The 23,662-nt window shown below is 41.9% G+C and overlaps 2 protein-coding genes across 3 annotated transcripts in view; both read right to left on the reverse strand.

The window, feature by feature from the left end:
- Nucleotides 1–2,294: 2,294 nt before the first annotated feature.
- The window catches only part of KCNA6 (potassium voltage-gated channel subfamily A member 6), a 43,893-nt gene continuing 22,525 nt past the window's right edge, over nt 2,295–23,662 (reverse strand). The window contains exons 2-3 of one of the 2 annotated variants that reach the window (XM_059403773.1): nt 5,837–5,960; nt 2,295–2,673 (exon numbers count right to left, since the gene is read on the reverse strand). The gene's annotated coding sequence lies outside the window, so the exon portion shown is untranslated. The remainder of the gene's footprint in view (nt 2,674–5,836; nt 5,961–23,662) is intronic. The other variant, XM_059403772.1, reaches the window with a different exon arrangement.
- The window catches only part of NDUFA9 (NADH:ubiquinone oxidoreductase subunit A9), a 236,501-nt gene continuing 234,692 nt past the window's right edge, over nt 21,854–23,662 (reverse strand). The window contains exon 11 of the mRNA XM_059404550.1: nt 21,854–21,874. Coding sequence (XP_059260533.1) covers nt 21,854–21,874 — 21 coding nt within the window. The remainder of the gene's footprint in view (nt 21,875–23,662) is intronic.

A 23,662-nucleotide genomic window follows, 5' to 3' on the forward strand; every position in this document is an offset into this window, starting at 1 on the left:
TCCCCAACTTTCCAAGGAGTGGTCTGAGTTGAAAGAGAACCTTGTAGGCAACCTCTCTTTACTGCTCTGTGGCCATAGACTTCAAGGCAGTCTCCTGGTCCCAGGGCAGTCTGCTATGAGTATTCTGTGATTTCTCTGAGAAGTAGGCTGTTCTACTCTTGTTTGAGTGGGGGAGAGTGAGGAACGTGCAGAAAGTAGTGAATAAAATCAGGGGGTGGGTGTGTGGAGTGGGGGGACTGAAAGACTGAGAATGTCTCACGGAAGCTCAGATACAGCTCATCCCAGACATGGGTTCAGGAAGAGAGCCTGGCAGGAATGACAACAGCTGCAACTCTCCCACTGGCTTCCTGGAGAAGAGCTAAAGTGGGGGCAGGTGTACAGCCTGCTTCCATAGATGAGGGTCATCCTACCAGCCAGTTTCTGGGAAGGGGCCACTGGGCCTCCAGCCACAGCCAAAAAGGGCAGTATAGCCTCCACATTTTCCCTTTCTTCCACACACCTTCAAACCCCCAATGCTAAAGTCATCCATGATTCTCTCTTCCTCTCACACCCACCCCCTCCCCAATTCCTTCTGTCATCACCCCCACTACTGACATTGGTCCAACCTGCTACCAGGTCTCCCCCAGACTATACCAACAATCTCCTAACTGGTAAACTCTATTAAATTTTATTACTTCTCTACTCAGAACCCTGGAGGAAGGACTTCCTTCCAACTCAAAGTATAAGCAAAGTCTTTCCAGGAGCCTCAGAGGTCCTGCCTGACTAGTTGGCCACCCATCGATTTCAGGTTTCTTGTCCTACTCCTCTCTTGTTTGCTCATTGTCCTCCAGCCATAGTGAAAGACACATTGTCCTCCCTAATGTTCCTAGAGCATGCCAGGGATGCTCTGACCTCAGAGTCTTTGTACTTGCTGTCCCCTCTATCTAGAATATTTCCCCCATGTACCCTCATGGTTTACTGCTTGACGTCCTCCACTCTTTACTTAACATTACTTTCTAGGCCAGGCTTTCCCCATCTCCCCTACTTTAAGCTGATCTCCACCCCCACCCCCCGCTGTATTCCATAGTCTCCTTTCTTTATTTTCCTCCATCACCTTTACACTCATCTAGCAAACAATATACTTTAATTATTTATCATACTCATTGCCTGCGTCCCTGCACCAGAACCTAACCTCCATAAGGACATGGATTCTTGCTCATTTTATTCATTGTCCTGGCACATAGATACTCAAGGAACACTTGCTGGTTGAAGGAACAAATGTTAGACACAAGTTAGTAAATAGACCTTCCTAGGAAATGTCAGAGTTATGGGGCTCCTCTAGTAAGAAGAGATGCTTAGGAAGGAAAAGGATGTATACGTGTACATGTGTGCATGTGTTTGCGTGTGTGTGTGTGTGTGTGTGTGTGTGTGTGTGTGTGCTGCAAGACAGCTCGAGAATCTCTTCACTTGTAATAAACAATGTGTGAGTTCTTGATGACTCGTATGTAAGTGTTTTAATGTTATACATTAACCAGAGTCAATACCTCATTCATTCATGTCCTCACTCACTCATTCAGCAGACATCTTACTAGTGACAATGCTGTGTCATGTGTTCTGCTAGATATTCAGGGGGCACATGGCTAAGAATATGGTCCCTGACATAGGGACTTCCACAGTGTGAACAAAGCCCCACAGTCAGCACATATATGGGAGGGTCCAGGCATTACAGCAAACTGTAACCCCCCAGACACACTTAATTAGGAAAGCAGTCAGGGGGGAAAATCAGCCTCATCACTTGGAAGAGTGACAACCAGGTAGAATTTCCCATTCTAGAGCACATGGAAGGAAGCTGGAGAGAGGTAAGTGGGCAGAAAGGAGGCACCTCCACAAAGTAATCTTACTCTCCTTCCTCAGAGAAAGGCCAGGAGCAAAGAACTGTCCATGACAAGAGCAAGGTGGGTCACACACCAGGAAGAAGTCTTTCTGGCTCCCAGGAGACCCTGCACACAGCATCATCTGGGTCCTGGGAAAACCATGGGAAATAGAACTCTGACCATGACATTTGCCCACAGGCATGTATATAGAAGAGGCTAACAATTCCTGGAGCACAGGTTGCCTTCTTGGAGAACATCCCCTGTCCACAGTGAGGTCAATGCAGAAGGTAATTGAGCACCTTCTCTGACCATCTGCGGGTGGTGCCCAGGAAGCTGCCCAGGTGCTCTGGCATCCTGGACACCCACCTGCTTTTGTTATGAGTACCTGACTTGTCTTCTTAACTTAGCTGTTGATTTCTCCACTCAGCAAAACACACAGCCTCTGGGACTTTGCCATATATTTATTGGTTAGTCTTCATGGCCACCCTTTTCCTGGGTGGGTCTGTAGCCCAGCCATGCACTTTCTGGCATCCCCTGACCTTGACCTCCCCATACCTGGTCTCTTTTGTGCACACCCTCACCTTTCAACTTCACCCCACAGCCTCACCCCAACATCCTGGGCCCCATCTTTAATGTTGACAGGTCTGGTCTCAGCTTTTTTTAGTCTGGTGACTGCTTGTGGGAGGCCACTGGAGAGATGGCAGGCCGCATGATCCAAGGAAGGGTCTCCTCTTCCTGAGAAGTTGGGGGTCCAGGCCCTCTGTGTCCAGCTGCTACCAGAAATATATGTGCAAGTCTCCTTGCTGTGCCAGCGTTTTCCCTGCCAGGAGAATCAGAACAAAAGGAAGTGCAGTTAGCTATATGAGAGTGAGCTGCATGAGCCATGACATCAAGAAACCTGGAACGGCTCTCTAGTCTTTTGTCAGCACCTCTGATACAGCAGTGGTGGTCCCTGACCTGGTCCCTACTTCTGGGCTCTCTGGTTCACTCAGACTATACCTTCTACCCCAGAGACCCAACAAGGGTCCCTCCCACGCATCAGCCACTGCTGAGCATACCACCCTGAAGCTACTCCTGCAACAGTTGTCTTTAAATATTGTGTCACTAATTCTCTACCTTGAATGGAATCAAGTCCAAGCAACATGCTCAACTCAGAGGCCCTGTAAAGTGAAGCTTCATATAATCTGTTTAGCTGGGCTTCCTTCTCTCTATCTAATGCCCTCACCATCTACCTTGGTCCCAGAGGCCCATCTTCGATCCTCAGTTTATACCAGGCAAAGCCCTCCCTCCATGAAAGAGTTCTGGCCTCTGCTTCCCTCCTCCCTTGCCCGGCCCATGGGATGCTCTTGCGTCTCCTGCCCACATTCTTCAGTCCCACCTTCCCAGCCCAGCTCCACCATCTTCATGAGCTTCTCTGGCCATCCTAACGTGATTGATCACTCTCTTCCCTGATTTCCTGCTGCCTTTGTGGCCTGCCCTATACCACACATGCACGTAGTTTTCTAATTGGAAAGTGTGAGATCCAGGGCCCACAGTCCTATGTTCAAGGCCTGCCTCTACCAGGCCCTGGACAAAGAAAACTAGACCCCTGACTACTCCCAATGTGAGGTGCACGTGTCTGTGATCTTTGTGATCACGTCAAGAGCAGGCCAGACTTTGGCTAAACACCAGCAAACTAACAACTTCTTGCAACGTCTATCTCTGCATGTATAAAACAAGGGTGACCATGGACAGACTACGACCAGACAAGTAAGCCCCAAGCTGCTTTAGAGCTACTGCAGGGACCTGGTGAAACTGTTTTGGAAAAGGTAAGCCTTACCAACATGCCAGTAGGTATTATGGGGCCTGTGTAGTAGCCTTCTTCAGAAGGAAAAGATTTAAAATTTAAAATTTCAATTATTTGGGAACAAGCCCAAAGATTCGTAACACAGAGTTACTGTAATTTTAGTAAAGCTCAAACGTGATGCAAAAGGATACTGAAAGCCTGATGATCTGGGGGCAGCAACTCATCTCATGACTAAGTGTCACTGACCTCATGGCATCAGACTCACAAAACCAACACCCACATGCTTTCCAGCGGTGCCACCTGTGTGGAAACCTCTGTCAACAGTTTGTTTCTTTGTGAAATTCGAATGGCCAGCAAGTGAAAGAAACAGTCTAATAAGTGGTAAAAATAGTAAATAAATAAATAAATAAATAAAGTATATATATATATATATATATATATATATATACACACATATATATGTATATACACACACAAATAAATAAATAAAGTATATATATATATATATATATATATATATATATGTATGTATATATATACACACACACACATTTCACTCTTGGAGAGGTTGTCCCAAGGGCAAGTGACTCCACCTCTGACCTGAATTTCTTTTTAACATAACTGAAATAAAACTTAAATAGGTCTAGAAAATGAAGTTGAAGAAATGTCTCAGAAAGTAGGAAAGTACAAAGACAGAGAGTAAAGTGAGTATGATACTGTGATTTAAAAGAAATATACTTTGATTTATAAGAAATATATATAAAATGGGGGTTCCTGAGATTGGCTAAGATGACTAAGCATCTTATACATAAGATGCTTTAATATATATATATAAGATGCTTTAATATATATAATATATTTTTAAAAAATCACTGAGAAAGCATCTGACCTTGAGTTAGAAGTGGCAGATTAAAAACATGGGATTTTTTTTCCCCTTCTGAAACCCTACTAAAATAACTGTGAGGGAAATTTTCAAGGGGCAGGGAGGTAAAGTTACAAAGCCAAGTAAGTCAGAATAGCAGATCAAATCTAAGTGAAAGCCAATGCATAGTGACAGGAAACCGCTGGAGGAAGAACACTGGACTTAGGAGAGGGACAAGATTTGAAACGAGGGTGCCTGAAGATAAGAGTCAAGGAAATGTGGAGATTTGCTCTCGGGGAACCCATGGAGGCTCTGGACCTGGCAACACCAATACCTTAGAAACAGAATCAAGGCAGAGGTCTAAAAATTGGTTGCAGTTGGGCATACCTATCTAGGTCTCCTCCTCAGTTCCATGAAGCCACTTACCCACCTGATGCTCATCAAAGAGAAGTTCGAGAAGAAACTAAACCAGAAAGGCCGGGATTTAAGGTCAGCTGGTACCAAGTAAGGCAGAAGGCATACACTGAAAGTAGGAGGAGGTACATGTGGCATGAGCGTCTACATGCTCATTGTGAAGTCTGCCACCTCCCCCACCTTGTTCCCAGAAAATCAGGAAGGCAACTGGAGAACTTCTTCCTGGAGAAACCAAGGAATCCAAGAGGAAATGCCTCTAGACATCTAGAAGCACCCAACAAAATGGCTTAGTCTCCACTATATCACTGAGCCATGAGCTCTCCACTCAACAAGCCCCAAAGACACAGAGCCTCCCTAGCCCTTTACCACCTCACTCTTGAAAATAAAGTTATCCTCAAATTACAAGTACCTGAGGGAAGACTTGAACAGGCCAAAATAGACAAATTCAGAGAAAACAGAAAATGCCAGAATCAAAAGAGAAAAAATTTTTAAAAATTTTTGGAAATCCTCAGATAAATATTTTATCTGCCAAACAAGAACAGGTTGCTATAAAGGAGGAACCATCCAAGAAGAGAAAATAATTCTAGGAAATTGAAAGTATAATAGCTGTTTAAAAAAATTCAAAACAGTAAATGTAAAGATCTAATTGGCTTTGTTAAGTGATTCATGAATCAGACACCATCCCACCTAGCAGGAAAGGGGAGCTCTGAGTAGTACAAAATCGAAGGTCTTATAATGAAGGGGTGGGGTAAGAACGTTACCAGGAAAAAAAAAAAAAAAGGAAGGAAGGAAAGGAGAGAGGGAGGGAAGAAGGGAGGAAGAAAGAGAAGAGAAGAAGAGGAAAGGAGAGGAGAGGAGGATTGTTTCAGGCAAGGTCCCTTCCCTGGAGAGAAGGGCTGGGGGTCTTTTCATGCAGATTACCTTATCTTCCTTTGGGAGATGGAGAGGACCCAGGCGACAAATTGCCTCCAGATTGATTGGTTTAGCATTCCACTCTTGGAGAGGTTGTTCCAAGGGCAAGTGACTCCACCTCTGACCTGAATTTCTTTTTAACATAACCAAAATAAAACTTAAATAGGTCTAGAAAATAAAGTTGAGGAAATGTCTCAGAAAGTAGAAAAAAAGTACAAAGACAGAGAGTAAAGTAAGTGTGATACTGTGATTTATAAGAAATATATATTCTGGGGGTGCCTGGTTGGCTAAGATGACTAAGCATCTTCCTTCAGCTCAGGTCGTAGATTTCCAGGTCCTGGGATGGAGATCCATGTTGTGGGGGCGGGGGGGGCGGTCCTAGCTCAGCAAGTCTACCTCTCCCTCTGTCTTTCCCCCTGCTTATGCGCTCTCGCTCTCTCTCAAATGAATAAGTAAAAATCTTTAAAAAGGAAAAAAAAAGAAATATATATTTTGGTCTTTGCCAATGGCTCTGGTTTACAGCTGCCAAATCCCATGTAATTTCCTTAATGATTAGAGCAAGAAGGGCATATTGTTATATTTGCATTTTGTTCTCAGTTTCTGATATAGCTTCAGAACGATAGAGGTGAAATGGGGTTTCCTTTACAAGCAAGCCCCTTTGAACCACACCTGAGTTTAAGTGAATACAGCAACTTTTGGGAAGCCCCTAAGGATGGGGGCAGGTTGCCAAGGGAACCAACCAGGATTAGAGACTTGGAACTTTCCATCCAAACTCCCCCTCCCTCTACACCACCCACAGACCTCCTGGGAGAGAGAATGGCTGGAGGTTAAATGGGTCATCAATCGCCAATCCATCACAGCCTATGCAAAGAAGCCTCCACAAAACCCCAAAAGGACATGGTCCAGAGAACCTGCAGATTGGCGAACATGTAGAGGTGCTGGGAAAATGGCACCCTCAGAGAGGATGATGAAGCTCTGTGCCCTTTCCCCAACCTTGCCTTGTGCATCTCTTCCATCTGACTATCCTGAGTTACATCTTTTTATAATAAGCTAGTAATCTAGTAAGTAAAGGGTTTTCCTGTGAGCTGCTCTACCAAGGTAATTGAACCAGAAGAGGGGATTATAGGACTCTCCAAGTTATAGCAAGTCTTAGAAGCACAGGTGACAACCTGGACTTTCTTTTGATGTGTAAAGTGGGGAAGAGGGCGGTCTTGTGGGACTGGAACTTTACATGTTGGATCTGATCTGTGTCCAAGTAGATAGAGTCAGAATTGAGTTGAATTGCAGAACACTCAGTGGGTGACCACAGAATCTGGAAATTGCTTGGTTTTAAACCACCCCCGCCCAAACAAACACACACACATTTTGTGGCCACTAGTGCTATGAGTATAGTATAAGAGTAGAGGACACACAGGAATGATTATTCCTTAGAATAAAGACATTTAAGAACCAGCCAGGAGATCCAAAATCAGTTAATAGGAATTCTGAAAAAAAGGGACTAGACAAAACCAGAATAGAAGAAAATAACCAAAGAAATAATTCGAGAAATCGTTCAAGAACTGAAAAATGGGCATTTCCAAACCAAGAATATCCACTAAACACTCATGAAAAGGGATAAAAATATACCGACATCAAGGCACAGCATGATGAAATTTAGGAACTGGGACAGCATCAGATTCTACCAAAAGCAACACTAGAAGCCAGAAGACAATGGAGATGATTTTCAACCCAAAATGCTATATTATTCAATGAGGATAGGAGGATGTCTGTATTGCTGGTGAGAACTTTGGTAAGCCCATTCTTCTTTTGGGAGAATAGTGACCGGTATCCATCAAATAGTGGACAGGTATATAGAAAATTAAGCAAGAAAAAAGAAGATATTTAGTAGCTCTGGAGCAAAATAAAAATCACAAGAAAGGAAATACCATAGTACCCCACTCGGCTCAACAAGAAATAATATTTACTGTTATAATAAAGTAAAAGAGCACACTCAGCTGATAAACATCATGCCCATATTAGGCTGAGAAGGTATGTGTCTACATTGTGTAGAGTACTACAGATGGTGTAATAAAGAAAAATCCTTATCATCCATAATAGGAAGTGAGTTTTTCCAAGACTTAAAAAATTGGGGGCGTGAAGGAGGGAAGGAATGTAAGCGCATTATTGAGAAATATAGTCTACAGATGCAAATCTAGAATAAAGAGCTAAAAAGAAAGAAAAAAAGATTTTTTTTTCTGGAAAGTAAAGCATAGGGATGGCGAGGAGTGGGGGCAGAGACCGTTAATCTTGATTTTAAGACTTGTTGAAATAGCTTACCCTTTTAAGCCTAGACTAATATTTTAATTTAGAGAAAAATAAATAATTCATGAAAATTTCCTTAACCTGAAAGACACAGGTTTCTAGATTGAAAAACCCAAGTTCCAGTTTTGTCAGATATAACAAAAACAAACAAAAAAGATGGACACTCAGTTAAATTTGAATTTCAGATAAACAGTGAGTAAACTTTTAGCAAAAGTATGCCTCAAATATTGCAACATTAACTCATAACTTATCTAAAATTCAAATGTAATGTGTCCTCTATTTTATTCAGGAACCAGAGGCCCAAATTACACATATGAATGTACATGGCATGACACTAAAAAGCACTAGGGATAAAAGGGAGATGTTAACAACTTCCAGAGGGAAAAAATGTCACATGCAAAGACATCAGAAAAGCACTGACTTCTCACGGCAAGATGGGAAAGTTGAAACCGTGGAACAACGTCTTCAAAATTCTGAAGAAAAATAATGTCCATCCTGAAATCTTATACCCACACGATCATTAACCAAGTCTCAGAGTTGAATAAAGGCATTTCTAGGTATGCAAATGTTCAAAACTCTGCCTACCACTATAAGAGGATTTGCCCCACAAAAAAGAAACAAGGCAAGAAAGAAGAAAGTATGCACTACAGGAAGATGGAGACCCAATGGTAAGAGAGAAGGGAAATGAATTCCCAGGACAAAAACTGTGCTGGGCAGAGAGACCGCAGGCAAGATTGGAATGGGAGAATGGAAGGCTCTGGAATGGAAGACTCCAGGGTTAAAAAGGGAACTGATGGAGAGCCGGATGTGTTTGGTTACATGGAAAATGGTCAGTGGGCAGGTTTTTCCACGTCTGTTGGAGAGTTTGGAGAGAATTATAAATAGATGCACAGAAAATTAAGCAGGTGAAGAAAATGCTATTAACAAAATGCTTACAGGAGATTAAACGAACATTATCATCGTATACAGCTTGGCAATGCAGAAAATAATACTTGAGAGTGATAATGAGGTAAATGCAAAACACTGCTTTAACCAAAAAATTATGCTGGAGGCAGAGAAAGTGGGCATATGGTGTCAAAAGGCAAGAGGAAATGTCCTATCACTCTGAGAATAAAAAAAAAAAAAAATCAAAGTCCTGAGAGTGGCCTACATGGCCCTACCCAATCTGTGGCCCAAGTTACCTCTCTAATCTTACCCCTATTGTTCTCCCCTCATTCCCCTTCCTCCAGCAAAAAGGGTGTCTTTGCCATTCTAATCCTCAGGTACACTGTATGTCCTTCTACTTCAGGGCCTTCGCATTTGTTTTTCCTTTGCTGGGACCATCCTCTTCCTGAAAGTCCTCAGGGCTTCTCCTTCCCGTCCCTCAGGTCTTTGCTCAGACGCTGTCTTCTCTGCAAGGTCCTCCCTGCCTCCACTCGCATTTAACACTCCCTTCCTCAGCATTCCCAACATCACCCCCATGGATCCTTATTTTTCTCCATATTATTCATAACGCTTCTATGTAAAGCACCACCTCTAAATAACGAGATAGTTAGACTGGTATTTTATTTAAACGTCTGCTTATTCTCTCCATTGCAGTGAAAGCCCTACAAAAGCAGGGTGTTTTGTTCACTACGCCTGTCCATGATTTGTTCACTAATGTATCCATGCCTGGAACAGTGACTGGCACATAGCAGGAGCTTTACAAATATTTGTTAAATAAAAAAAAAAAAAAAAAGAATTCAAGACAGAGCAATATAAGCATTTACAGAGAAAAATAAAAGTAAATACCAGAAACAAACTGTTAAAATTATTGAATGTGATTACCTCTGAGGACTCAGGGCCTGCTGGTTTTCCTCAGAAGCCTTTTAGTATTATCTGGCTTTTTAAACCATGTACATGTATTACTTGAATAAAAATCAAATGATTTCTAAATATGCTCGCTGTTTTCACCCCCTACACACTCCTGAATCATATTTAATTTTGATACCAAAAGGAAGTGACTATGGGATTCCCTACACTTTTATATTATTAATCCTAGAAGCCATCCTCTTCCTCTCCTCCACCTCTTTCTCTCTAATAAATGTCTCTAATCCATCCCCATGTCCCGAAGCCCTCATCTCCTTCATGGCCCTCCAATTCATTCACCTTCTACCTCCAACACTACTGCCCTAGCTCCATCTTCCTCCCAGATGTTGCATAAGTTTTTTAATAGTCCCCTATATCCATTCAGGCCACCAGCCTATTATACCATGGCCAGACTGATACTTTCAAGTACAAATCTGACCACATCACTCCACTGGAACTTGCTTTAAATATGCTCATGGTGTCATACTGCTCGTCCACTAAGATGAAGCTCTTAATCCTCTGCCTTACTTGCTTGCCCTTTCCCTTGCCACCCCAGTCTCCCATGCTCATCTTCTTTTTTCCACCACAGGACTTTTGCACATGCTGTTATCCCTGCCTGGAATGCTGTTTCTAGAACATTTGCCTACTTCCATTCTGCTCATCATTCAAATATCAGCTACAGTAACATTAAATCAAATCTCCCTATTTTAAGCTCTTAGAGCACAGGCATGTGGATATCTGTACTTGGTCACATTTGTCACAGTTGCAGTTTTACATGTGGGCTGACTGAATTAGTATCTGTATCCACCCTCACCATCAACACACGCACACACATAAACACACACACACTCACACACACACATATGCATGCACACATACTTACAATCTCGTCACTAAAGCAGGAAATCATTTTTTTATCATTATATCCCCACTCTCCAGAATATGGTAGGAATTCAATACCTATGTACTGATCTATAGATACATCACCTCTTACTACTGAAAACACCACTTTGCTTGGGTTTGAATAAGAGTTATTCATCAGTCTCATCGCTATCCTAAAATACTAGGACTTGGAGACTGCATACTTTTTACTTTTTCTAGAAGTCCTGCTACTCACTCTTCTCTATACTTCCAGTTCTCATCTGCACATATAATTTCTAGAAATGTGCATTGATGTAATATGAGCAGAAGATTATGTGTTGTATGGAGTGTCTATCTGGAGAGCTTATATATTATAAAATCTTTTCTTATACCTAGTTTTTAGATATTGTCATCCATAATACATTTCTAGCACTTCACATATGATCTGTAAATGCATTCTCTTCCTTCACAGTTCAATACACATTCAGTTGTCTGAATTCTAGTAAGCACCTGATTAAAGCTAAAGATTCAGCACTTTAGGCAAAACTAATGATTTTTATCTTGTTTCAGTTCAGTGAAGTTTAACACTTACATTTTGTGCTTTAGCCAAATTATTACACGTTCTTTACTGTACAGGGACGACAGGGGACACTGACCAGTTGATAGGGCCCATGAAAATGACCAATTGTTAGCTAGTGCACAAAACTCCAAGTCCAGCATAAGACAGGGCACTTGGAGGGGGGTCTAAATTTGAACATCTAATGTTGAACACCTCTTGTTTATGATTCCTGCGCAAGTAGAGACTATCTGCTAACCTGACATTAACTTAACCCTTTGCTGACTAAAACAAGAATAAATTAATCAACTGTTTTCTTTTGACATATTCAGAATTGAATGAGAAGCCAAATATTCTTTAAATTTCCTTCTAGAGAATAAGACTCCCTATCAGATACAAGCTAAAATAGTCATAGTGAATCCTAAATTTCTCATGTCTACAATGTAATATCATTGAACAATACTAAACTCAAGAATTCCCCATGCAGGTATTTTTTTCTTTTTATTTTTAAGATTTTATTTATTTATGAGGGAGAGAGAGAGTGGGGGGGAGAGGGAGAGAGAATCTGAAGCACACTCTGCACTGAGCATAGAGCCTCGTGTGGGGCTTGATTCCACGACCACAAGATCATGACCTGAGCCGAAACCAAGAGTTAAGTGCTTAACCAACTGAGCCACCCAGGTGCTCCCCCCATGCAGGTACTTTTAAGGACACCTTCCTTTGCCCCCAAAATCAGTCTCTGGAAATAGCTAGCAGGGGTCACTCTCCAAATGGACTGCCTTCCCCAGGGTGGGGCCATGTCACATAAGAAGGAGAAGGCTGGGACCAGAAATCTGGATGATCCTGCCTCTTGGTGGACCCAGTGTGAACCACTGACTGTGTCAGTCTTGTATCCACACTCGCTTCCTTCATCACTGTTTTCAAAGTTAGGCTCAACAGCTCTTCCCCAAGTTTTTTGCCATTTCTGTGAGTGATGTAGAATTTGGCATTCCTTGAAAACTTGAGCTTGATAAAATTTCTTGCTCCCCTGGGTGTATCACCAAACCCTACACCTTCCTAGAAAGGTGGAAAAGTCGCATGCAGTGAGTTGAGGGCTGGGGTTTGTGCTTCAGACGATAGTGGCACTGTCGGGACACTCTCACAGCTTGGTGTTCACATTACCTTTAACAGCATGTGCGTCCATTTTAATCACCAATGAAATGCCGATGAAACAAGGTACCATTTAAGGGGCGCCTGGTGGCTCAGTGGGTTAAGCCTCTGTCTTCAGCTTGGTTCATGATCTCAGGGTTCTGGGATCGAGCCTTGCATCAGGCTCTCTGCTCAGCAGGGAGTCTGCTTCCTCCTCTCTCTTTCTCTGCCTGCCTCTCTGCCTACTTGTGATCTCTGTCTGTCAAATAAATAAATCAAATCTTAAAATAAATACATGAACAAACAAACAAACAAACAAGGTACCATTTAATACCCATCATGTCAACAGCCCACCTAGAATATTCAGAGCTGTTTGGATGCCATGAACATCCCATACAGAGCTGATGATTTCTTCTGTTTCTCTCTTAATTTCAATAACCACCCCTTATCGTTTTTCAAAATAGAAATAACTCTCTGATCCTAGAAAATAGACACTCATTCACCTTGTTCCAGCAATAAGGGCCTGCAGAAAACTATAAAAGAGAAACTGAAAATCACACATATCCCTTCTACACAGAAAACACGCGTGCGCACGCACGCACACACACCCACACACTGCTTTTGGAGTGCCACAGAGCTGACCTAAGCCCAGTTACTCTTGTTCATCTAATAATTGAAAACACGGATTGAAGCTGCCTCATGTCATGAGGATTTAAGATAGTATTGTTGTATAAGGCATAGTAACTAGTAGCTGGAAGCTAAGGCTATTACTGTTGTCAATATATTTCCAGGAGATAGATAGATAGATAGATACAGAGATAGATAAAGAGAGAGTGCACTTTTTATGTTTCTACAAGATGGCTTTGTGTGCCAAAAAAAAAAAAAAAAAAACAGTATTTAGAAGATATGTTGCTGGGGTGCCTGGGTGACTCAGTGGGCTAAGCCGCTGCCTTCGGCTCAGGTCATGATCTCAGGGTCCTGGGATAGAGCCCTGCATTGGGCTCTCTGCTCAGCAGGGAACCTGCTTCTGCTTCCCCTCTCTTTCTGCCTGCCTCTCTGCCTGCTTGTGCTCTCTGTCTCTGTCAAATAAATAAATAAAATCTTTTTTAAAAAATGAAGAAGAAGTTACGCTGCTTTGACAAATTATATTCAATTTATAAAGGTTACACATCTTTCAATGGAGTTCTTCTCAAGTTTTTTAATCCAAATGACAAATTTTGTTATTCTATTTATAAGCAGAAGTTGCCTGTTTTGTTTTTCAAAAGTCTGAATTCCTCAAGAGTCTTTGAAAGCAATAGTAAGAGGAGAACACCTTTAAGGATACATACTATGGACTGATTATTTGTATCCTCCCAGTACCCATACGCTGAAGCCCTAATGCCCAGTATAGCTATATTTGGAGAGGGGGCTTCCTAAGGAAGTAATTAATGTAAGCTTAAATGAGGTCATAGTGGTGGGACCCAGGTCCCATAGGATTGGTGTCCTAGAAAAAGGAGTAGACACTGACCCTCTGTGTGTGTGTGAACAGAGGAAAGGTCATATGAGAGCACAGTGTGAAAGCCATGGTCTCCAAACCAGAAGAGAGATCTCCCCACAAACAAACCTGCTGGCACCTGATCATGGAATTCTAGCCTCCAGAACTGTAAGAAAATGAATTCCTGTTGTTTGAGCCACCCAGCATGTGACATTTCCTTACAGTATCCCTAGCAGCCAATTCAATATGAGAAGCAGAGATCCCTCCTTAACATCCAAGTCAGAGCTCAGAGGTTGACAATGAAAGCAGGGACCCACACACGACTAGATAGTTGCATCCGTGGAGATGACCATACCTTGCAGGGAATGGCTGTTGAGTGCACCAAGGCCAGACCTGAGGCCCGGGACTCCTAGCCTGCCAATGAGGTTGCAGAGCCACTAATGGATTTGTTAACTGAGATTTATACCCAATCTTAGAGTTGACAGATTGAGCAAATAAAAATACAGGCTCCTTTCCTCCTCCAAGGAAAGGAAATCTATAATGCTTCTCTTTGTATTACCAGTGTTTAATATACTGCATATAACTTTAGTAGACTCAGCAATGCTGTTTAATTAAAATAGCACCCGAATGTTAAAAAAAAAAATTTACAGGATCCACAGTTAAATTTAAATTTCACATGATTTTGCAATATTTGGGACATTCTTCTTCTTCTTTTTTTTTATTTTTAAGCTAAAAAGAAAACAAACCAAAAAGCAAAAAACCCAGTTTACCCACTGGGGACATTCTTATATAAAAAATTATTCACTGATGGGGCGCCTGGGTAGCTCGGTGGGTTAAGCCTCTGCCTCCAGCTCAGGTCATGATCTCAGGGTCCTGGGATCAAGCTCTGCACTGGGCTCTCTACTCAGCAGGGAGCCTGCTTCCCCTTCTCTCTCTGCCTGCCTCTCTGCCTTCTTGTGATCTCTCTTTCTCTCTGTCAAATAAATAAATTAAATCTTTTTAAAAAATTCACTGCTAATTTTAAATTCAAATTAATTAGGCAAATAAATTATTTTATTTATTTTATTAATTGGGCAAATCAATTATTTTATCTGACAACCCTAACCAGTACAGGCATGATTTTCTGGAGGGTATTTTACTAATTTATGTCAAATCTTTAAACCTAATTATCGGCACAGCAACTCCACTTCTAGGAATTTAGTCACAAGAAATTACTAGATAATAAATATAACAGGTAAGGATATTTCTCCAGTGTATTACTCATAATCACAAAAAATGGAATTAAGGTAAGGGTGGTTAAACAGTTGTATTTTTGTTCAAATGTATGTGTCCTTAAAGTTGTAATTTTTTAAATCTGTATCAGTATGAAAAGATGTCCTGACATATTGTTAAATTTAAAAGGGTAATGAAGTAATTCTAAGTTTGATTTTATTTTTAAATATTTGTCCAAGACACCATCCCTCACCCACACATACATGAAAAACATCTGGAATAATTATACCAAAATATTGATGGGAGTTACCTCTGGATTGTGGGGTTACTGGTTAAATTTACTTTGTTCTGTATGCCTTCATGTTACATTATCTTAATAATCAGAATGATACAATGATTCTATTACAATATTTAAAATGTACTTGTAGCTTTCTTAAAAAGAAGTACGCAAAAGCACTGATAATTATATGATCTTAAAAGCTGAAGCAGAGAATTCATGTGCGGATTCAGTAATTCCTTACCTGAAGTCATGGGCGTGAAGCTTGTCATATTTTAGTGTCAATTTATCTAAGCTATGACATCTTTCTCTTGCTAAAAGAACCACAGTAATACCTGGATATGGTAGATATTTGCTATTTTTGTTCATTTTGTTTGGGGTTAAAGGAGTTACTTTTTTTCTCTACGTAACATCATTTTATCCCTTCTTCTTGCTACAGAGCAGCAGTTTTCCTTCAGAGAATCATCTCCAGCCCCCAGGCTCAGTCCACATGCTTTGGATAAAATTGACTCCAACCTTGGCTCCAAGGGTGTGCTTGTGATCCATTTATATGTCCAATCAGAGTATGCCATTCCCTTGGCCTAATAATTTGCCCAGATAAGGGAATGAGATAGAATTCTGACCAATGAAAATCAGATTATAGGATTTTGTCAGGTCAAGAGAAATACTCTTTTTATTGGATTAGAACCCAGAAGAATATGTGCCTGGGGTTACTAGTCATCTTACTGCCATCTGAAACCAATATGGACAGCAAAATTACATCAAGAAAGATTAAAAGCTTAACTCTTGGGTTATATGGTACCTAAAGTTCAGTTTTATTATTTTTTAAGCCAAAATTTTTAGAAGAATTTGATCATTTTTCAAGTAACATAGTATGGACCTTAGATTTATTGTGCATTTTCCAGCAAAAGGTCTGGTTAATTTGATTGATATGAGGATGAAATTAATTGAATCTACTGGCACAGTTTACAGGTCTGAGTAGAATTTCATTGGTGTTAATATCCCAAGAGAAGGGTTGCCAGGCATCCTGTAGAGGAATATGTCCCATATTTAATTATTTTTGTCCTGCTTCCTGTATTGACTTTCTCAGGGCATCCTAAATGGCCTGTATTCAGCATTTTTCAATGAATTACAAAAATTCAGCAGTTGAAGTTTTTATGAAATTTACCTGGATGTGGATATTTTTATTTGCTAAATTTGGTGGTCCTACTGAGGGATCATTCACCCCCCTACACCCTGCCATGTTTCACCTGCTCTATCATCGCTCTACCTACTGATACCCAATTTTAGCTGAAGTTATAAGAGTTGATGAATTTTTTCTTAAGATTTTATTCATTTATTTGTCAGGGAGAGAGAGAGAGAGAGAGAGAGCGAGCTCACAAGCCGGGGAGTAGAAGAAAGAGGAAGAAGGATAAAACCCCAAACAAAAGAAGCTCGGGCTCCCCCCTGAGCAAGGAGCTCAATGTAGGATTTCCATCCAAGGACCCCAGGACCATGACCTGAGTTGCAGACAGATGCTAAACCAACTGAGCCAACCAGGGAACCAGGGGTCCCGAACTATTTTTTTTTCTTCTTCTTTTTTTTTTTTTTTATTATTAAAATGGTTTGAGCCAGATTTTTGGTCTCTTGTAACCAAAAGAAAACTATCTGAACCCAATTAATTGCAGAACCACCAGCACCTAAGCTCTACAGCCTAATTATACTAATTGCTATATTTTACATTAATCACTGAGTATGTTGAGGACAAGCTAAATACATTATCTCACGAATAAGACTAGCCATCCTTGGAGATGGACAGTCTTTTCTATATTTCACAGATGAGGGAACCGAGTCGTCATGAGGTTAAGTAATGCACCCCAAATCACACAGCTAGGTGCATGGGGCCAGTATACTGAGACACTGAGTCTGCGTCCTTCCACTACAGCTTTCAGTGCTCACTTGGAATTCTCAGTTCCAGTTTCATGCCACAGAGAGAATTCTTCCATTGGTTCACTACCGGTTGGAGTAAAATAACCACCAGAAAGCCTAACTTCCCACAAATAGCTCTGATTTGAAGCCAAGCATATAAAAAGTGCCCAAACAGAGCCTCAGTTTAAAGAGAGTACAGGAAGCCTCCGCCTTACTACTGTTTTCTCCAATTTCCAAGCAAGGATTATGATCTGAAAGCAAGTTTTTGGCTCACTTGAGTCATGTCAAGTTAATCAAGGTCAGTCCCATTGTTGAAATTAACCAAATATCTGCAAAATTTTCCACTGTTTATGGACAGTGCCTAAAACTGTATAAGCTGGACGTGAACTACGTAAAGGCAGGTTTCCAAAACCTCATTTTAGTTTCCTGAAAATACAGAAAAATACATAAAAATAAAATGACTCCTGCACTTTTACCTGTGATGTGACATTCTATGTGTAATTCATCATGGTTTTGTGACTTTCATAGTAATTCTGAAATGAAGGTAGAACAGAGATGATGTGCTCTGTCCAAAGTGGAGCAGCAGGTCAACAGCAAACAGATAAGACCCCAAACAAACAAATGAAGAAAAATCGCAAGTATCTACTATATCCAGGTGTTTCTCTGGCTCTTTTAGCAAGAGAAGGATGTCATAGCTTAGATAACTCAACACTAAAATACGATGAGGAACATGTCTATGACTTCGGGTAAGGAATTCCTGAATCTACACCTGGACCCCTTGCTTCAGACTTTTAAGGTTATAGAATTAGCAAAGCTTTTGACAAATAGGTTTAACTAGAAACAAACCAAAACTCTTTGTCTGCTAGCTTCCACTCCTCCAGACTTCCATAGGAGCCTCTGCCCCTGCCTTTGCTGCCCAGGGAAAGCAGTAGCATTGTGGCAATCACACAGCAAGTTTGCCAATGAGCATTGTAGGTGCTAGCCTTGGGAGGCAGAAAGTGAGGACAGCTGCATTCCTTCCTGGACCTCTGATGGCTTTTCAAGTACAGCCCCAATAAATATGATAATTATGGTCCAAGTGACTCTGAAAAGTGGGAAACGCCTATTTTTCAAACATCTCCCCTTGACTAGTTCCCAGCAGGCTTGACTATTTTATGGGGGAAGTTTCAGGAACAAAAGAGACTCTGTTCCTTACCACCCCCTCCCAGCAGGCTGGAGAGAGCTTCTCAGGCTCCTGGAGTGGGTCAGGCGGAGAGCAGTGGCCCAGAAGAGATGGAATTTGTGACATTCTGCCCCATGAGGTCAGTGGGATGATGACAACCACTCCCATCCCACTTCTGTTCCTTGCCGTCCCAGTATGTGTGCACATTTTCCACTAGTAAGAAACTCAGAGGACAATTTTCTGAAGTCTCGCACAGCAAAACCCCAAATACAAAGGTTCTTTTCAAATCCACCTCTGAACTGCAGAGCCCACACTCCGCCATCCATCCATGAGTTCCTGACACATGCTCAGCAAGCGACTATAATCTCTTCTACCTGGATTCCTGTAGGAGCCTTCCATCCAAGGTACACCAAAGTTTGGTCCTTAGAGAGGTTTGCCGCCCCCTAAAGGCAGAGGATTTAAAAGCAGTCATAAAATCGACCAAAAGTCAACCTGCTTTTTTCTGTTTTGTTTTCATTTGTAAAATCAGATTTTAGTTATGGCATCTCTGCTATGAAACCCTGCAAAAGCGTCCATGTATTCCCCCAAAATTAGGTTTGTATTACCAGTAGCACTTTCAGAGCAAAGTTTATCACATTCTCTTCCATGCCACAAACACTTTACCGACTGCTTTTTATTTCACCTGTGTCAGGCTGTCGTGGCTAGAGTGGACCTGGGTCCCCACCCCTAGTCTCTTTCCTGCTTGTGCCTCCAGTTCAGCCAAAGGGATCCCTTCAAAATGGGATCTGAGAGTGCCACGCTTCTGATTTAAAACTCTTGCTTGCTCCCCTTCGTTCCCTTCAGAATGAATCCAACTTCTAGCAGGTTCGTGGTTCTTCACAGTCTGAGTCCAACCTATCTTCCAGCCTCCCCTGGGCCCTTTTACCCCACGTGACCCACACTCCCAGTTCCTTGAACACATCGTCCCTTTCTCAGAGTCTGTGCCTCTAGGAAGGCATTCCTTCCATTAAGAATTTTCTCTTTGATCTCGAAAACGCCGACTCCTCCTATAAGGCTCGCTGACGTGTCCACTTCCCTGGGACACCTTCCCCAGGAAGAATTCATTACTCTTCCTGCCTTACCCTGAGTACCTGCTACATGACTCTACAGCAGCACCTCTATGATTTTCCCCATATGGCTTCCCAGAAAGGTTACATTCCTCATTACAAGACTAGAGCCCAAAACATGTGTTGGGCTGCATTTTACTAGTTAACAGAGTTGCTGTGACTTAAATCAGTCTTCATAACCAGCCCACCTTTCACTTCCTGACTCCTTGGGTCACAGCAGGCTACTTTCCTCTCCACCCATGTGACCTTCACTCTGTGAAAGCAGCTGGGAAAATGGGTTTATGGCCACGTTGGTGTCTTGCTCTCTCCCTCCCTCCTGCAAGTCCCTGCCAAGAGAGCTGGCCACAGATTATAAGGTAGATAGGAATAAAGAGCACCCTCCCCCACATCATTTGTCTGCAGTTTCAGTTGTGCTTTATTTTTTTTTTCAGCTATGTTTTCATTCAGCCTGCTACTCCAGAACCCTGAGTTTTGCACACAACTGGGTGCTACTTTGGATACATAATAAAGTTGTGCCTTGATTCCTACACTCGTCTTTATACTTCACTCCCTCAGTCAGAAAGCAGTGTGTTGAGTAAGGGACACCAAGAAAGCCTGTCCCCCAGTGTCTGTCACTCACCATACTATCACAGTCAGTTGCTTACATGTGTCTGCCATCTCTTACAATCTCCTTCCTTTTTAAAAACATTAACGTGCTGCCCATCTTTGATTCTCCAGGGCCTGACACATGCGGGCTTAATACCAATGTACATAAGAATGACAGCCTTGCTGGATAAAGAATTCTTGGCTGCATATTTGTCCCACTTAACATGTTGAATACGTCATGCCAGCCCTTTCTGTCCTGCCAGGTCTCTGCGGACAGGTCTGCTGCCAGCTGTATGTGTCTACTCTTATAGATTAAGGACCTGTTATCTGATGCTGCTTTCAAGATTTTCTCTTTATCTTTGTAATTTGCAAGTTTCACTATAATATGTTGAGGTGTTGACCTATTTTTTTTTTTTTTTTGAGGGGAGTTCTCTGTGCCTTCTGGACTTGAATGCGTGTTTCCTTCTCCAGATTAGCAAAGTTCTCAGCTATAATTTGTTCAAATAAACTTTCTGTCCTTTTCCCCCACTCTTCATCTTCTGGGACTCCTATAATATGGATATTACTGAGTTCCCTAAGTCTACCTTCATGATCTAATCGTCTTCTTTCCCTCTTCTTTTCAGCTTCCGTGTTTTCCATCATTTTATCTTCTATATCACTGATTCTCTCTTCTGACTTGTTCATCCACTTTTTTATAGCCTCCACTCTGGACTGCATCTCGGTAATGGCATTTTTATTTCAGGCTAACTAAATTTTAGAGTTTTTTTTTTTTTTTAAATCTCTACTATAAGGGATTCTGTAATTTCTTCTATGCATTCCTCCCCCCCAAGCCCAGCTGGTATCTTTATTGTCATTCTTTTAAAATTCTAGTTTGGGGGCACCTAGGTGGCTCAGTGGGTTAAGCCTCTGCCTTCGGCTCAGGTCATGGTCTCAGGGTCCTGGGATCGATTGAGCCCCACATCAGGCTCTCTGCTCAGCGGGGAGCCTTCTCCCCCACCCCCACCCCACCGCCTGCCTCTCTGCCTGTTTGTGATCTGCCTGTCTGTCAAATAAATAAATAAAATCTTTAAAATAAAATAAAATAAATTTCTAGTTCAGACATTTTATTTATAAACATATTGATTAAATCCAATCCCTGGGTGTGAGTACTTCCTCCTATTCCTTATTTCGGGGTGAGTTTCTCCATCTTGCCATTTGTCCAGAAAAGAAAAGAAGAAAGAAAAAGAAAAAATAACAACAACAACAACAGAAACAAAACAAAAACTGGGTCCTGGGTGTGTTTTGGTCTGCTGGTTTAAAGAAACTAGATCCCAAAATAAGAAAGAAAGAAAAACATCTATGGCACAAGATACTGTGTAAGTTGCTTCCTCCATCCCCTACTGATTCCTGGCCTAGCTGCCACCCCTCTCCCCTGCTTCTTTGCTCTCGGAACCCCTATTTTGTTCAGGAGTCTGGAAGGGAAGCACCTCAAAGACGTTGGGTCCTCCCAACAATATGTTGAACAGTAATCTTACCCACCACTAATGAAACTGGTTAGGATGGGCTTGGGTCCTAAGCGTGGCCTAAGAGAGGTTGGTGGGAGACACATGGAGGTTTCCTCATGTCTAGAAAAGCTTGTCCTTTCCTGCTTTAGGACTTTGTGATGTGAAGGGATGGTACTTGGAAATGCTGCCATTTGTAAGAAAGACATGAAAGACAAGCGAGTTCCAAGGAACAGAATCCTCTGAGCCCTAACTATGGCTATGGCCAACATTGCAACAATGGTTCAAACTCTTCATGTTCCCTTTGCAATATGATTTTGCAGCTACTCCCACCAAAAGGCAAAGTCTATTTCTTCATTACTTGAGTCTGGACTCGCCTGGTGAATTGTTTTAGCCAATAGTATACAGCAGAAATGTCTGCACCCATTCTAACTCTTAATCTCAAGTGGCTTTGACACGTCTGCTTGCTCTTGGGCTCCTGCACCCACCATAAGAAAGACCCCAGGCCACCTGCTAGAGGGCTGTCAGCTCCACTGACCAGAGCTAAGGCTTCCTGGCCAACAGCCAGCCAATCCCCAGAAGGACTACCATCTGATCAACACAAAGCTATTCACAGAGGCATAAGGAAGCATCGGTCAGATGAGACCAAAAGAACTGCCAGGCTAAGCTCAGCTCAAATTTCTGATCTGCTGAATTGGGAGCTAAGAAATAATGGGTGCTTCAAACCCCTAAGTTTTGAAGTGGTTTGTTACATAGCAATACTTAAATCACTTAAAAATTCTGGAACTGTCCTGTCCCTCCTCAAGACTCCAAGTTATAAGAGATAATAAATTTTCTTTTGGTATTTTGTTCTTTATTTTTAAACACTATGGTTAGATGCAGTCAATATCTCCCTGACACGGAGTTGCTGAGTTAAGAAAAGATGAGAGCAATCTCCTGCCTTCAAGGAAATGATAGTCCAACTGCACTTAAGATAGACAGAGACAGACAGACAGACACACACACACACACAGATATATAGATAGACATATCTATCTATATCTATCTATATATATATATAGAGAGAGAGAGAGTGAGAGAGAATAATTGGGGGGAGGGGCAGAGAGAATCTTAAGCAGGCTCCTTGCCCAGTGTGAAGCCCAATCTGGGACTCAATCTCATAACTCTGAGATCATAACCTGAGCCAAAATCAAGGGTCAGATGCTTAAACAACTGAGCCACCTAGGTGCTCCAAGACACATATTTTTTAAGGAGGCTGTCAACCCTTTCAGGGCTGAGGACTGGTGTTGTAAGTATCTGTAGAAAGGATTAGAATCTGAAAATGTACATATCAACACAAGGTACCTTCCATTAAGTACAAAATGAGCAGGTCAGTCCATATGAAGACTTCATGAAGGAAGCTGGATATGAGCTGGGTGGTGTTTGAAGGAGATTCAGGATTCAGAGAGATGGGAATCCAAGAGGAGGTGGAGGGAGGTGGGATCCTCTCTGGCCCTGGGGAGATGGACGTTCCATGGGGATTTGTTCTAGGAAGAGGTGATGACTAGGAGTCAAGCTCAGATGTGGTGATTTAAGGTTTAAATGACACAAGGAGGAAAGAACGGCTTTCTCATTGCAAGTCCAGTAAAAGTTCCTTCTGTGAGGCCACAAGGCACAGCTGTCAGGAGGTACAAGCCAGTGTTCACCCTAGCCACTCTCAAAAGAGTTTCAAAAGGCACATTGTCTCAGAGGTCCACAGGCCAGTGCCCCTGGCCTCAGAAATGACCGGGTGTGAAGAGTCTCTTTCTACTAGTTATGCCCTGTACTCTTCATATGCTCTTACTCAGCGAGCCACCTGCCAGCCTGGGGTGGGGGAGGGGGTCACAGAGTAGTCCTTTAATAAAGATCAGACCACAGGTTGAATGGATTTCACAAACCTAAAAAAAAAAAAAAAAAAAAAAAAAAAAAAAAAAAAAAA

The sequence above is a fragment of the Mustela nigripes genome, chromosome 6, assembly GCF_022355385.1.
Source record: "Mustela nigripes isolate SB6536 chromosome 6, MUSNIG.SB6536, whole genome shotgun sequence".
Classification (NCBI taxonomy): Eukaryota; Metazoa; Chordata; class Mammalia; order Carnivora; family Mustelidae; genus Mustela; species Mustela nigripes.